The 13,728-nt window shown below is 41.1% G+C and overlaps 1 protein-coding gene across 2 annotated transcripts in view; it reads left to right on the top strand.

Annotated features, from left to right (window-relative positions):
• The window catches only part of znf407 (zinc finger protein 407), a 470,846-nt gene that overhangs the window by 45,593 nt on the left and 411,525 nt on the right, over nucleotides 1–13,728 (top strand). For both annotated transcript variants that reach the window (XM_078216863.1, XM_078216862.1), the window contains one exon: nucleotides 10,219–10,333. In XM_078216863.1, coding sequence (XP_078072989.1) covers nucleotides 10,219–10,333 — 115 coding nt within the window. The remainder of the gene's footprint in view (nucleotides 1–10,218; nucleotides 10,334–13,728) is intronic.

Here is a 13,728-nt window from a genome sequence, read left to right as displayed (position 1 = left end):
TTAGGGTGGCGTAAATAGAGAATAAAGGGTGGGGATGGATGGATGGAGAGAGATGGGTGGGTCTGGATAGGGCAGGGCAAAGACTAGACAGGGGTTGGGTCCAGCCAGAGAGCAGGATAGAGTCCGGGCAGATTCTGGGGGTAAAGTCTGGGCTCTAGATGGGGTGTAAGTCTGGATGGGAAGCGGGAGTGGGGGAAGCATCTAGGTGGAGGATAGATCTTGGCAGAAAGTGTGGAAGGGTCTTGATGGTGAGTTGGGGTGGATTGGTGTAACTCATTGTGCGAGTCAACCCCCTTAGCAGTCAGCAATCTCAAACAATTAGGGATGGGCAATAGTCGTTGGCCTTGCCAGCAACACCCACATGCTATGAACGATTACATAAAAAGAAAAAATAAAGCCAAATCTCTCTTGGAACTATTGGATGAAAGCCTAGAACCTGCACTAAGATGTACTGTGTCTGATAAATGTATGCCAGATTACTGAAAGCCCTATTCGATGAAAGACTGGAAAATTCACGTTAAATGGTTCAGATGTTGGTTACATAAATATGCAAGCGCCAGTCACCTTGGTTTTCTGGCCACATGCTATTCACCACCCTTGTGACCAACTCCTTAATCCAACCCCTTGTGAGGGGCTTTCATGAAATAAAATGTGTGTACTGAGAATGACTTTGCCCAACACTGTCACTGTCAACCCCACCAGTTACTGGGTGGCAAGCAGCTGTTTCCCATTTTTACCCAAAAACTGAGTAACCGCGTGACTTTTGACTTACCATCCATGCCAGTGGATGCCCTTCTATTGCATGTCTAAAACTTCTGTAACATTAAGTAGCACATCTGGACACATCCTGTAAATCTGAGTTACTAATCATGAGTTCTTTTTTGATTTCCTGCCCTGCCAGGATGACTGAAAGTAATGATCTGCATCTCAGCTCATCTGTTGCTTAAACCCTCCTTCATGCTTTAGTTACCGCCACACATGATTGACTATTCCAATGCACTCCTGGCTGGTATCCCATGTTCCATCCTTGTAAACTTGAGGTCATCCAGGACTTTGCTGCCAATATCTTGACTCACAGCAAGGCCTGTATCCCTATCACCCCTGTGCTCGCTAACCTGCATTGGCTTCTGGATAAGCATTGTCTTGATTTTAAAGCTCTTATCCTTGATTTTAAATCCCACCATGGCCTTGCCCCTTCTAAATCTGTGATCTCCTCCAGCTGCACAATCCTCTGAGATCTCTGCGCTCATCTAATTCTGTCCTCTTGAATATCTCTGATTTTAATCGTTCCCCATTGATGGGTGTGCCTTCAGCAACCTGGTTTCCAAGCCCTGGAATTCTCTCCCTATACTTCGCTGCCCTGCTTTCCTTTGAAACTACAAAGGGTTGTGAATGTATCCTAGTCCATCACGCAAACCATCCATTGACTCCGTCTACACTTCCTGCTGCCTCGGAAAAGCAGCCAGCATAATCAAGGACCCCACGCACCCCGTAATACTCCCTTCTTCCATCAGGAAAAAGATACAGAAGTCTGAAAATGCGTACCTACCGACTCAAGAACAGCTTCTTCCCAGCTGCCGTTAGACTTTTGAATGGTCCTATCACACATTAAGCTGATCTTTCTCCTCACCCTATCAGTAACCACAATACTATATTCTGCACCCTACCCTTTCCTTCTCCCCTATGTACTCTCTGAACGGTATGCTTTGTCTGTATAGCGTGCAAGGAACAATACTTTTCACTGTATCCCAATACATGTGACAATAATAAATCAAATCAACAACTTAAAACCTACCTCTTTGACAAAGCTTTTGGTTATCTAACCTGACATCTCTTTATGTGATTCAGTGTCATATATTCTATAATGCCTCTGTGAAGTACCTTGCAATGTTTTATAACGTTAAAGGCACTACGTAGCTCTAAGTATGGGGAAGCAGTTACTGCATTCATACCGTAAGTATCCGGGTTACCTGCCAAACAGGTGGGCTGTGATTAAGCCGCAATGCCATTAAATATTTTTTTTAAATCAGGAAATTCTGGAAATACTCAGCAGGTCTGGCAGCATCTGTGGACCGAGAAACAGAGTTAAAGTTTCAGGTTGACAACATTTCCTCTGACTGTTTCTGATGAAAACTCATCACCTGAAACACTAACTTTGTTTCTCTCTCCACAGATCCTGCCATCAATGCTGAGCATTTCTAGAATTTTCAGCATCTTCTGTAGTTTGCTTTTGGAGTGGTGTCATTTAACTTATTACAGATGAGTTTTAGCATTCTGGTGCTCTTTTGTGTAGAGATTTCTCGTCAGCCAATGCACTTTTAATTCTGAACATTCACACGTATCGCTAGCAGCTTAGTGAATCTGTGGAAAGTGTTGCGTTGCAGAATAAATAATTCCTCAGCTCAGTACCTCCTCAGTTAAAACATTGAACGCTGAGCAGCTCTCTCGGAAGAAATAGTGTTTGACCATCTTACACTCTTCCATGTTTCTCAATTACGACTCCAATACCTAATGCAATATTTCTCTCGGGTTTGTGACAAAAGTCAAATGTTTGAAAACGGTGCAATGTCATTAGCTGATGGCTCCACACTGATTTGCAGGAAAGAATTTGTAAAACCAGCTTTAACATTGGAAGTCGAAAGGTTGCACTTTGGGTTGGAGGGGGGATAGGAGGTGGTTGGATGACTAGTTTAATTGTATTTCCTTGAATAAATGGAATAATAGTCCTTATTTGTTTAATAATCAATTAGTAAACATTAAACTCACTTGACAACAGCTCAATGGAATGCATGTACTGCCTTGGAACTATGACAGTCGTAATAACCTACTTTTCATCAAAATGTTTAGCACCATTTTGTTTTCTCAAATACAAGATAATTGGACATCTAAAAATCACTTAAAATTACTGAAACAATTGTGAGCATTTCTATCTGGGTAATTAGCATTGTCATTCTTAAAATGTAATTGTATGCTGTTTATTCTTATCTATAATTGGTTCTGTAAACACTTTCATATACAGTGGAATTGGTAGGCAATCAATGTAGGAGTGTAAAAATGTGCGGAGATATCCATTACTTAAAGAAAAATTATCCCTTTTTTCATGGGAGTCAAGCATTATTTATAGTGCTTGGTATGAAACAGAGACCTTTTCATAATGCTGCAAAAACCATAGCATATTTGTCTAATACAAAGGAGACTTGTGGATTTTTATTGATTTTTTTTTGGATGAGCGATGCCTGGTATCGGTTTCTTCTAGTAAATGCTGAATTAACCCTTTTGAACTTTTGGAATTTTGAGGCACATAATTTGTGATTGATTGACTGCTTTCAGCCTTCATTCCAACAAAGAAATGAAAAAGGACTTGCTTTCCTGTAGCGCCTTAAACAGCCACAGGAAGTCCCAAAGCCCTTCTCAGTCAAAGAGGCATTTTGAAGTGTAGTCGGTGTTGTAATGTAGAAAATGCTGCAGCCAGTATGTACACAGCAGGATTCTTAAAAATAGCAACGTGATAACGACCAGGTGATCTGTTTTTAGATGTTGGTTGACGGATAAATATTAGCCAGGATACCCCTGCTCTTATTTCAAATAGTACCAGGCGATCTTTTACATCCACCTGAGAGGGCGCATGGAGCTTTGGTGTAATGCACTCATCCAAAAGAAGGCACCACTGACAGTGCAGCACTTCCTCGGTGCTGCGGTCGAGTGTCAGCTTTGATTTTTGTGTTCGAGTCTTTGGAGTGGGACTTGAACCCAGGACCTTCTGACTTGGGAGGGGACGCTGCTACCAGCTGAGATGCAGCATTATCCTGCTATATCATGTGATATCTGTAAAGCTAACTATTGTCCTTTCAAACATATGCCCAGGGAGAAAGTGCTGGCTGATTTTCTATTATGTACGCATGACAACAACAACTTCCATCGATGTGGCACTTACAATATAGCAAAGAGTTCCAAGGCAGGTTGCAGGAACATTAGCAATGAAAATTTGATGCTGTTATGTGAGATACTAGAGCAGATGATCCAAAGCTTAGTCAAAGAGGTAAGTTTTAAGGAGCACCTGAAATGAGGAGCGAGAAATAGAAAGGAAGGGAATTCTAGAGCTTCTGGCCTAGACAGCTAAAGGCTATTAATGGTGGAGCAATGGAATATGGAGATGTGCAAGAGACCACAGTTGGAGGATGGAGAGTCCTTGGAGGGTTATAAGGCAGGAGGAGGTTCCAGAGATGGGGCGCAGTGATGCCAAGGTGAATTAGTAATTATCTAGAATTAATGGGTGTCACTAATTTTTCTAAAAACATTTCCTTAATTAGATGCCAAGATTCAAATTCCTTTGGCATTTGGAATATCAGTATTCCAGTTACACTCTGAGATTTACTTCATTTGGTGAATGCTAAAAATGCATATAGCATTGATTGGGGATTAAGTTCCTTACCAATTTTGTGGCTCCTATTCAGTCTCTACATTTCTGCCTTCAATGTCTACCTCTTCTTGCATTTCTTCCTTCTCTCCCATCCATATTCACTGTTCCAGTTGTCTCTGATGTAATCCTCGCTCACCTTCTCTAATTTCCTTAGTAAAATAATGCAACCACTCCCTGCCCCTGAAGCTAGAGGGAGATTCGGGGAATGAAATTGGAAAGTGTGAGTTTCTTTGGCATTCTTGTCTTCCTGCAACTGTTGTGCTATCACTGTAGTTAGACTCATTCACTGAATTATTTCAAATAAGCTAATACACCCTCGACTATGGTGACAAATGGGACGCCAAGGAAGCCAGTTGAGACTTGCTTCAGGGAAGTAGTTGTTGTACAGGTTTATAAATGGCAACCACATCTAAAGTACTGTGTCCAGTTTTGTTCTCCTTATTGAAGAAAATATGCTAGAAGCAGGGTGGGGGGGGGGGGGGGGGGGGTGCGCGTTATCTTATGAGGAAAGGTTGGACAGGCTGGGCTTGGAGTTTAGAAGATTGTAATCTTATTGAAATATACAAGATCCTGAGGGGACTTGACAGGGTAGATGCTGAAAGGATGTTTTCCCCTGTGTGGCAGAGACTAGAACTAGGGGGCACATGTTAAGAATAAGGGTTCTCCCATTTAAGTTGGAGATGAGAAGAACTTTTTTCTCTCAGAGGGTTGTGAATCTCTGGAACTCTGTTCCTCAGAGAGCGCTGGAAACAGGATCATTGACTATTTTTAAGGCAGAGGTAGATAGACTGTTGACTAACAAGAGAGTTAAAGGTTATGAGGGTAAGCAGAATGTGGAGAAGAGGTCAAGATCAGCCAAGATCTTATTGAATGGCAGAGAAGGCACAAGAGGCCTGCTCCTAATTCATTTGTTTGTATGGAGTGACTGGGAAGAAGACAGAAATATGCCTTAGGCATCTCATGTGCTCTCAGGTACTGATGGGAGTCCTGAATCTTGCAGTCTCCTGCCAGTACCAATGATTGAATGTAGGCAACTAAATTCCCTATAATTAAAACACTTTAGAACTTCTGTTCTGTAGGTATGTTGTCCTTTTATTTTCCCTTGTATTTATTTCTGTTGTCTCCTCTTGTTTCCCTAGACCTGAATTGGCTCCTCATGTTGCAACACCTCTATTTTAAAATAATCATCCTGGCTTTCGGATCCCTCCATAGCCTCACCCCTCTCCTTGTCTCTGTAATTTCCAACTTTGAACTTTTAAATCTCTGCGTTCCAATTCTGGCCTCTTGCGCATCCCCGATTTTCCTTGCTTCACCATGATGGCCACGCCTTAACTTGCTTAGGTCATAAACCTTGGAATTCCCTCCCTAAACCTCTCCACCCCCTCTAGCTCTCTTTCCTCCTTTTAAGACTTTCCTTACACCCTAAGTATTGAACCAAGTTTTTGGTCATCTGTCCGAATATCTCCGAATGGGGGTCAGTGCCCAATTTTGATTGAGAATGCTCTTGTGAAGGATCTTGTGATGTTTTAGTACATTGAAAGCACAATATGAATGCAGGTTCATATCATATCATATATGTGTTGGTCCTATATTATTTTTATCATTCTGATTTATCATTACAAGTGCCACCACTTTGAGGGGGGTGAAAAATCAACCAGCTGTCTCAAATTCTTGTTCAAGAGTTCTCCAGGTTTCATAACTTTGCCTATTTTTCTGAGAGAGGAATTTGGCTTAATTTAGATGAAGCTGTTGCTATGAGATTTAAATTTGCTCCACAAGTGGATAACACTCACAAAAATCTAGGATGTTGATTAGATCCATTAGCTTGAGTACCAGGCAGGGTAGTTAACAGAATTGTGTTCCCTGCATATCAAATTGGTTTGAGATAAAGGGGATAGTTCTCCAGCTCCTAGAGATATTCGAACCAGTAATGTTAAAATTGTTACCATTTAATGAGCCCAGCATGGGGCCCTGCTAAACAGGGTAGGTTCTTCATCTGAGGTGGCAACTTAATGAGCCAATCCTTGGAATTGGGGGAAGGTGCAAATGTTCATTTTGCTGCTCTCTCTCTCTCTCCTGTCCTTTTTTCCTCCCCTTGTTTCTTTCAATGTTTTTCTCTCTCTCCCTTTTGATTTTCTCAATCCCATTTCTGCTTCTCTCCCAGGCTTCAACCAGCTTGGAAGCAGTGGTTGCAGTCGAGGCATCTTCCCTTCTCTTCCAGCTGAAGCTGAGCTGTGAGTTGTTCCTGGTTGAGGCACAAATTCATGTGGCTTAGAATAGGGAGGATGGTGATGTTTAGTTTCAGGACCGCTAGTCCAAAGAATGAGATTAATCTGTTAACTGGGTGACTTTTCACGTTACAAGAAATTAATGTGAAATATATTCTATCTCAGTTTTGGAAAACATTCTTGTTCATGTATTTCTTGTAAAGTAACCAGTTTATTGGTTTACACTTGGCTGCGTTTCATTGGAGTATATATGCACGTTGTGCTCCCCCACAGGAAGAGAACAGTCTTGCCTGGTGATTGTCGAGCGGTGTTCATTCATCTGTTGTCATAGCGTCTGCATGGTTTCCCCAATGTACCATGCCTCGGGACATCCTTTCCTGCAGCGTATCAGGTAGACAACGTTGGCCGAGTTGCAAGATTAGGTACCGTGTACCTGGTAGATGGTGTTCTCACGTGAGATGATGGCATCCGTGTCGATGATCCGGCACATCTTGCAGAGGTTGCTGTGGCAGGGTTGTGTGGTGTCGTGGTCACTGTTCTCCTGAAGGCTGGGTAGTTTGCTGCGGACAATGGTCTGTTTGAGGTTGCGCGGTTGTTTGAAGGCACGAAGTGGGGGTGTGGGGATGGCCTTGGCGAGATGTTCGTCTTCATCAATGACATGTTGAAGGCTCCGGAGGAGATGTTGTAGCTTCTCCGCTCCGGGGAAGTACTGGACGACGAAGGGTACTCTGTCCACCGTGTCCCGTGTTTGTCTTCTGAGGAGGTCGGTGCGGTTTTTCGCTGTGGCACGTCGGAACTGTTGATCGATGAGTCGAGCGCCATATCCTATTCTTATGAGGGCATCTTTCAGCGTCTGGAGGTGTCTGTTGCGATCCTCCATTGGAGTATGCAGCAGCTTGCTTTGCAGGAGATGGGAGAATCGTAGGTGATGGCAAATGTTAGATCACGGAATCCAGTCCAATGGAAGGCCCTACTACGAGAGGCCCTGGGACATGTTATTGTGTAATTAGCTAGTAAATATACCCCCAGGTCATTGCTCTGCTTGAGGAAGTGACTGGTGATCTTGAATTGGAGAGACAAATTAATGAAAACGTCACATTAAATTGTCCTAAAAGGTCAAAATTTAAGCAGATATCTTTGTATTTCAAAATGGCTTATTTTCAAATTGTATTTAATGTCTACATCTTGGGCTAGAATTTACCACTGGCAGGTTAGAAGGAGCTGGGTGGGCACATAAAATCCAGTTGGTGGCGTTCCCACTGCCTGTCATGTCTGAAGTTTTATGGGGGAGGCATTTGGTGTCCCACCCCCCCCCCCCCCCCCCCCCCCCTCCACCCGTCGGGTCTGTTGAGGCCTTTGAGTGGCCAATTAATGTGGAGTTTTTAAAAAAATGAGTGGAGTGAAACCATAAACTTGTGCCTTGTGAACTGCAGTGACTTGTATTTGTAATGAGCATGAAATGGAATAAAAGGTCTCGAGGTATTTCACAGGAGCATGTCAAACAAAGTATGACACCTAAACCTATAAAAAGGTATTAGATCAGATGATCAAAGACTTGGTCAAAGAGGTACAATTGTGTTAAAGCAGACAAGTGAGATAGAGAGATGGAAAGATTTAGGGAGGAAATTCCAGAGCTTGGGACCAAGGCGGCTGAAGACACAACTATCAATAGTGCAGTGACTGAAATTGGGTATGCTAAAAGAGACCAGAATTAGAGAAGCGCAGGTGTCTTGGTGGGTTTTGTGGCTGGAGGAGATTACAGAGATGGGGAGAGGTGAGGTCGTGGAGGGATTTGAAAACAAGGGTGAGAATTTTGATATCAAGGTGTTGCTTGACCGGGGGCTAATATAGGTCAGCAGGCATGAGGGCGATGTGTTAACGGTGTTTGCTGCAGTAGAGTTTTCGATAACCTATGGAAAGTGGAATGTGGGAGACCAGCCAGGACTGCATCAGAATAGTCAAGTCTAGAGCTAATGAAGGAGGTAGATGGGTTTGAGACTTTGGTACAAATATGGCAGAGGCCAAACATTCCCTCATTGTGAACGCAACTCTTGACTTTCAGTTCCCCAGTTGGAACAAAAAGGCCCATGGTATATGTAATTACCGGGAAATCTGTGAACTAATTTCATTATCTAGAAATTGAAATAATTTGTCAATTTGAATCTTATTAATTTCAAACATGAAGCTGTCGTCTTTCAAACAGCATAAAAAAGGGATTAGGATAGCAAGCTGCTTGTGGCCAAGTACTGAAGTTGTATAAGTTAGTTTGCTATAAAGGATATCTGTGCACAGTTTTATTTCTTCACTTGCAGCCCCTGAGTCCTGACCTACATTCAGAAATTAAAGTGCAAAATTTATCTCAATTAGCACAAATATTGAGTTTAGTGCAAATGTGCGATTTACACTGAGACTTTTGTAGATATTTTGCTGCAGCTGGTTAAAGTGTTTCTTTTACCTCGCTAAATTAACGCTCCATATGGTGCTTAGGTATCCCAATTGCTTATATACTTGTAATGTCTCCTTGTAGGATTATAATGTACATCATCTCCAAAATGTTAAATCATGTAAGACATTTTTTGAAATTATTTTAGAATTTCTTTTTCTTGCTCACCAAGATAAGAGCTGTTGGAAATGGAACATCTTAATGGACTCTCTTGGGTTGCAATAGGCAACCACGGCCTGGAGAAAGAATGAGAGGTCTCTTACTGCAGTATGATTATTTAAAAGAATCCTTTCAATAAAGGGCTACCTCAATTGTATCTAGGACTCCCAGGGCAGGCTCTCTAACTTATTAGAAGCAGGCTAAAGGTGCATTCTGTTGTCACAAAAGGCTGTATTGACCCCAACATAAGTAAATAAGAGTGAAAATAGGCCATCCTCTGACTCAACCCAATGTTAACTGCAGGTAAAGGGTGCGTAACACACACATCCCCTCTTACCCTGAAGCCCAGATTGTAGCCAATTACCATTTTTAATTAAGAACTTCTCCATTACTTTTCCGTGTGCTCTAACAAAATGTGCACTCACCGCAATAGCTGTGACTCTCTCACAGAAGTCAGCTGTACTAACGGTCAAGTAATTACTTTTTGTCATGCTTGGCTTGAGATTTTATACACTTCCTCGCTCAGCACAAAAAATAAACTCCAACATCTACATAAGAAGATTCTGCTTGTGAGTTTAGGATCTTGGGTCACCTCTCTTTATCCTTTGAGAGTTCCATGAAAGGAGTTCTAATCCTGTAAACAGTTCAATCCTTTGAGTTGCCTTGCTCCCGAGTATGATTGACCCCCCCCCCCCTTACTAATGAACAGGTAAAAGATTTTTATTTTCCCGTATCAATCATCCTCTCAATCACCGCTGTTAATTTTTGCAAAAAGGTGTTGGTACTGTGGGCACTTGGAGGAGAATTGAGACAGCAGAGAGCCAAGAATTTTGCCCAATTCATCTGGGCTGAACTAAAATTGAGTTTGAACTAAAATTGAAGAGGTAAAGTACAAACCAACTATGCGTCCATTATTTATGATTTTTACCAACTGGTGTTTTTTATTTTGTATTTTTTTAAAAATTCAGGATCAAAACCTTTTCGATGTACCCTCTGCAACTTTGCCACTGCACAGTTAGGAGATGCTCGTAATCATGTCAAACGGCACCTTGGTGTTCGCGAGTACAAGTGTCACATATGTGGGTAAGTGCTCCAACAATGCATTCTGTTTTCCAAAAGGAATCTCCGAGAATGGCATTTTTCTAAGACAAGGCTAAAAACCCAGAGTGTCAGAAGATGTGAAACAAACGGTCTGTCTTTTCACACATAGCTTTTATTATAATTTGCAAATATTATCCATTTTAACAAAGGTGCCGCATGTTGTGCTTTCCTCCATTACATTCAGCATGGCTGTAAAGAGCAGCTCGTAGTTTATTGCATATCTAGAATGAGGACATTTTTGACACACGAGTTTCATTTCAACCTGTGATGTTTGAATTAGCTGAATTAAATATTAATTACCGGGACTAATTCTCATTCTATTTTAGAAGCCAATAAAACACTATTTGGATTGAAGGTTTACTCCTGGTAAATGGTAAGAAACTGGGCTAGTCTTAGAACTAAAGGCATTAGATATGTCTAAGGAAAACGGTGTGGAAAAAGAGCATCTAATCTGAGTAGCAGTGGAAATGATGAATGTATAGAATTTGAAAAAGGTGCTTGATTTTATTATTTACAGCCTTGTGTATGACAGGAAGTGAGCGATCACTCGCAAACATGGAACACCAGAGGCAAAGAAATGTATACTTGGTGAAGTTTGTTTCATTTAAATTAAAAGACGAAGAATTCAGAATGCAGTCTTGAACCCATTTAGTTCCTTCTGAATCGAGCTGCTTTCAGCTATCAAACAATTACTGAACTTGGAGGAGTGGAAATAGTATGTTAAGATTTCCGCGATAAATCCAACTGAAAGAATGCTTTAAAATTAGTTGATTTATTTATAAACGATGTTTTGAGTCTGTTTATTGCCTGTTGTAAATGGAATAATGAGTGGTGAGTAGGTTCAACAAGCACATTTTTGTGTCTGTGTCACATCTGTTAACCATTTAGATGATTACAGGTTTAGGATTTCTTCCATGAAAAGCAAACCTAATAAAAGGATCCTCCTCGCGCATATACACTGATTGCCAGGCTTCATGTTAATAGCTACCATCTTGGGCATTCAGACCTCAGTGGCAATTTGAAATCAATACAGAATCGATATTTTAATCCTGCTGCTTTTCATGCTAAGCTGTTGGCAGGGCACACATCTGCAGAGATCTTAATGACGGGTGTGAAAACTCTGCAGCTTTTATCCTGGAGATTGAAAACTCAGCCAATTTATGAACCAGAAGGCTGGGGGTGTCTCATCATAAAGGAGTTTTCAGTAATGTTACTTTAACAGCAGCCTTAAATTCTACAAAATTCTATTCAATGCATTGAGTCTCCATCGCATTGCTGTTAGAGTTAAGTGTTCCGTAGAACAGATGTGAGATCAGTGGCCCAAATATGATTTTAGTTATAAAGCTCGTGCAATATTTTTGTTTTGAAGTACTTTGCAGTTTTCTTTAAATTTCCAAACTTTATCCTCTTTTATGCAAAGTTCTAAAATTAAATTCTCACCATTTTCCAAAAAGGGTCCGCATGTTAAGTCTGTGCAACGACGTAACAAACAGAATGTTGTGTTGTGTTTAATCGTCAGTTATCTGCTGGTCAATTAAGGAAGAATTACTGAAATTTGGACGGGAGCAGTTATCGTTTTCGTCTCAGCATTTCATGTTATGAGCCGAAAAATAGAGTGGTGGATGATGTTGATATTTTGATTTTAGTGACCATTTTTTTAACGTGACTAGTGCCATTAATTATACCCTGTTTAAATGTTTAAATGGAATAGTGATTTGATGGCTTTAACACTTCACATGGTTGTGCAGTGATGCAACAACCGAAGCAGTAGTAACTGTTACAGACCCTCCTCCCAAATATCATATTTTAGTCATCAAACTTCTGTAATGGATATATTTTATGTATTAAAAAGTCAAGATGTGTTAGCTTTTTTAAGAATATATTTTGTTGATGTACTTGCTGCTTAGTGGCGTGTTTGTCCACATCTCCTTACCTCCTCCCTCAAGTCGTACAGAGTCTCTTTAGAGTTGCCTCTCTTTCAGCTGTTTGTAATAAAGGTGGGTAATGAATGAGGAGACTCAGAGGAAACTGGGTTTGTTAACTATTTCACAGAATCTTATCAGTCTAGACATGTCGGACAATAAGAACGTTTGTAAACTTAAAGTAAAACATTTGGGTTTGTAGAAAGAAGATAAATCTGCATTTCTGTAGCACCTCCCATGACTTCAAGCTGTACTGAAGCGCTTTACAACTTATGAAGTGTAGTATTTGCGGTAATGTAGGAAACGTGACAGCCAACTTAGACAGCACGCTCCCGCAAAAAGCCATGTGATCATAACAAACTCATCTGTTTTGAGGATGTTGGCTGAGGGATACGTACTGGCTCAGAACATGTCTGATATTTGATGTGAAAACGATTGGCTGTGTTTAATTTATTGGCAATTGTATATAAGGTTCTGTCTGTAGCAAACTTCTGGAGAGTTTGCTTGGAGATGAAATCTGAATTGGGTTTAGTAGAAGTTACAAAATGCCAGTTAGAAGCTGGAGCAGTTGAAAATATGCTAATTTGGATGTCCTGGTAGTAGGGAAAAAATGCCATTTATCAACTTGTTACCATTAAATATCACCTGTTGGTATTGAATTAAATACATCAGCAATAAATTGCTGCTTGCACAGAAGCTGCTATCGATGAATAATTAACCTTGTTCAATTCAGCTGCTGTCATGTGTACATTCAAAGAAAATGGAAAGGACTATTCATTTTGTTTGTTTAAAAACATTTAACGTGCGCGAGCAGTGTCGGCAAGTTCTCTCATTTTCTGAGACTGTTTCTCGAATTGGCTATTTTTATCCATTGTTTTTTCTGCTGCAAAAGTTTGTATTTATTTTCCCAGTTGACAGATCCATGAAAGCGGATCACACACAGGTTCAGTGTGATTATTTAACCTGATTCTTGCAGCAAAGCATTGGCTTACTCTGCAGTCATTTTGCTTAAAATGTACAATGCTTACCTATTCTAATGTAGCTTTTTGACTCCGTAGCCTGCGTTTCCTGTTGGCCTGCCTTGCATTAGGCTAAACTATTAAATGTGTTAAATATACCGGCCAGAAAGTGCCCTGGTAAATCTTGAAAATGGTTTCCAGTGTGCAAGTTCTGGCTTGTAAGGATTAGTAATTGCAGTGTTGGGTCGTGCTGCTTGTGATGGAAAACATTGGTGCTTCATCTGGTCAGCAAGAGTTGGAGGCGGAGGGGGAGAGGGGAGGGAAGGGGGGTGGGCTGGGGGGGAGGAGGGGAAGGGTGGCAGAGACCCAAGTAGCAGGAGATATTGCGATGCTCGGAGAATTGACCCCTTCAGTATTTGTTAAGCTTTAACATTAATTAAGTGAATATGCAAATTAAGTGCTAGTATCAGCTTGATGGTTGAAATGATGCAACATT

Source organism: Mustelus asterias, chromosome 7, assembly GCF_964213995.1.
Source record: "Mustelus asterias chromosome 7, sMusAst1.hap1.1, whole genome shotgun sequence".
In the NCBI taxonomy this organism is placed as follows: Eukaryota; Metazoa; Chordata; class Chondrichthyes; order Carcharhiniformes; family Triakidae; genus Mustelus; species Mustelus asterias.
This window is presented reverse-complemented; position numbering and strand designations above follow the sequence as displayed.